Here is a 2,180-nt window from a genome sequence, read left to right on the forward strand (position 1 = left end):
TCTTATCATTTGCTCATGCTAGTGGCAAGATGATCACAACAACCAACCCGAATAATAAACCGGAATTGTTCCTCTATATCAATATTTCATTTCTTCTCATACTTCATTATTGTTATTCACAGAAGATCTGCCCCAGCTGTGGCCCTATACAAGTTCCATATCCTCTAAGCACAAACCCTAAGTGTGGTGACCCAAACTATTTACTTCGTTGTGATTTGCACTCTCACAAGCTTTACTTTGATGCTTTAAATGGAAGTTCTTATCTTGTACTAAGAACCATGGCTTCTTCGCAACGCATAGTCATGCAACCAGCATCGTGGATAAATGACTCTTGTGTTACTCATGACATGGTGACAAGTGAAGGCCTATGGTTGAATCAGTCACTCCCTTTTAATGTAACTTCATCAAACACAATCTTCCTCTTCAATTGCTCGCCCCGTCTCTTGATCTCTCCTCTCAATTGCTCTTCGTCTAGCCTATGTCACAATTTCTTGGAGAGTCCCGAGCATGTTGATAAAAAAAGAGCGCTTCAATGTGCAAGTGAACTTGAACCCTGCTGCACCTTTATAGCTGGCGGCATGCCTTCAGCATACAAGATACGGCTGCATAGTTCAGGCTGTAAAGCATTCAGAAGCATCCTTCATTTGGATCCAAATAAGCCAGCGAATCAATGGGAAGAAGGATTGGAAATACAGTGGGCTCCCCCGCCTGAACCGGTTTGCAAAACACAGCTTGATTGCTCCGGGGCTTCCAAATGTTTATCCGCCGGTAGAAATGGTGTCTATCGTTGCCTTTGCATCAAAGGCTACTACTGGGACCATGTACTTGGAACTTGCCAGAGAAAAAGGAGAAACCGTAGAAGCGGTCTAAGCTTAAAGATCTCAATAGGGGTAATTTCTGTTTTATCATTAGCTATTGCTGTGGCTGCAATAAAAATAATATGCTCTCGGAAACTTGCCAAACAAGCGAAGCTTGCAAAGGAAAGAGAAGACATGTTGAAATCAAGTAACATTGCTGGGAAACCTGCTAGGATATTTCACTTGAAAGAGTTGAAGAAAGCAACAAATGGTTTCTCAAAAGAAAGGATTTTGGGAAGCGGTGGCTTTGGGGAAGTTTACAAAGGTGAGCTTCAGGATGGCACTGTGGTTGCTGTAAAGTCTGCCAAAGTGGGAAACATCAAAAGCACCCAACAAGTACTCAATGAAGTTGGGATACTTTCACAAGTCAATCACAAGAACTTGGTTAGGCTCTTGGGTTGTTGTGTAGAAGCCGAGCAGCCATTGTTGATCTATGAATACATCGCAAATGGGACACTTCATGATCATCTACACGGTAAGTATTCCAGTTTTAATTTAACCTGGAGCACAAGGCTGAGAATTGCATTACAAACTGCTGAAGCATTGGCTTATTTGCATTCTGCTGCATATACTCCCATCTATCATAGAGATGTCAAGTCAACAAATATACTGCTGGATGATGATTTCAATTCAAAGGTTGCTGATTTTGGGCTCTCCAGACTGGCTAAACCGGGCCTGAGTCACGTGTCAACTTGTGCTCAAGGAACATTAGGGTACTTGGATCCTGAATATTATCGCAATTACCAGCTCACAGACAAGAGTGATGTTTATAGTTATGGGGTTGTGTTGCTTGAGCTTTTGACTTCTCAAAAGGCCATTGATTTCTCAAGGGACCCTGATGATGTTAACCTTGCCATATATGTGAGCCAACGGGCTAGCAATGGTGCAATCATGGAAGTTGTAGACCCACGTCTTCAAGGCCACGAGGCTTCAGTTAATATCTTGATGAGTTTAAAACTTTTCTCAGAGCTTGCAGTTGCTTGTTTGAGGGAGAAGAAAAGTGAGAGACCTAGCATGACAGATGTTGTTCATGAACTCCAGCGCATAATTGAGATAGTAAATCAGGAAAAAGTTTCTAATGATGTCAACGTAGAGACTGCACCTGAAGTTTGATTCAAGAGGATGTATGTATGTTATAAACGTTTATTAGAAAAATAAAACTGCCAGTTGTTAGAGCTATAGCATTAAGATCAATATTGGTGTTTCATATGGCACCAAAGCTATGATAAGTTCTTATTTGGATTGAAAGCGTCATGTTTGCTGCTCCTCTATAAAATTGAGTCTGCAAGTGAATGAACTGACATGGAGATACGTCTTTCTCCT

The 2,180-nt window shown here is 41.5% G+C and overlaps 1 protein-coding gene across 1 annotated transcript; it reads left to right on the forward strand.

Moving 5' to 3' along the window:
• On the forward strand, positions 1 to 2,180 carry LOC102612427 (wall-associated receptor kinase-like 20). The gene has a single exon (XM_006470584.4). The coding sequence runs from the start codon at positions 30 to 32 to the stop codon at positions 1,968 to 1,970; it is 1,941 nt and encodes a 646-aa protein (XP_006470647.1). The 5' UTR covers positions 1 to 29; the 3' UTR covers positions 1,971 to 2,180.

This window comes from Citrus sinensis, chromosome 2 (assembly GCF_022201045.2).
Source record: "Citrus sinensis cultivar Valencia sweet orange chromosome 2, DVS_A1.0, whole genome shotgun sequence".
Lineage (NCBI taxonomy): Eukaryota > Viridiplantae > Streptophyta > Magnoliopsida > Sapindales > Rutaceae > Citrus > Citrus sinensis.

What these genes read in the sequence shown, in the direction of transcription:
- LOC102612427 (XM_006470584.4), top strand. Translation starts at nt 30, where the DNA reads ATGATCACAACAACCAACCCGAATAATAAACCGGAATTGTTCCTCTAT.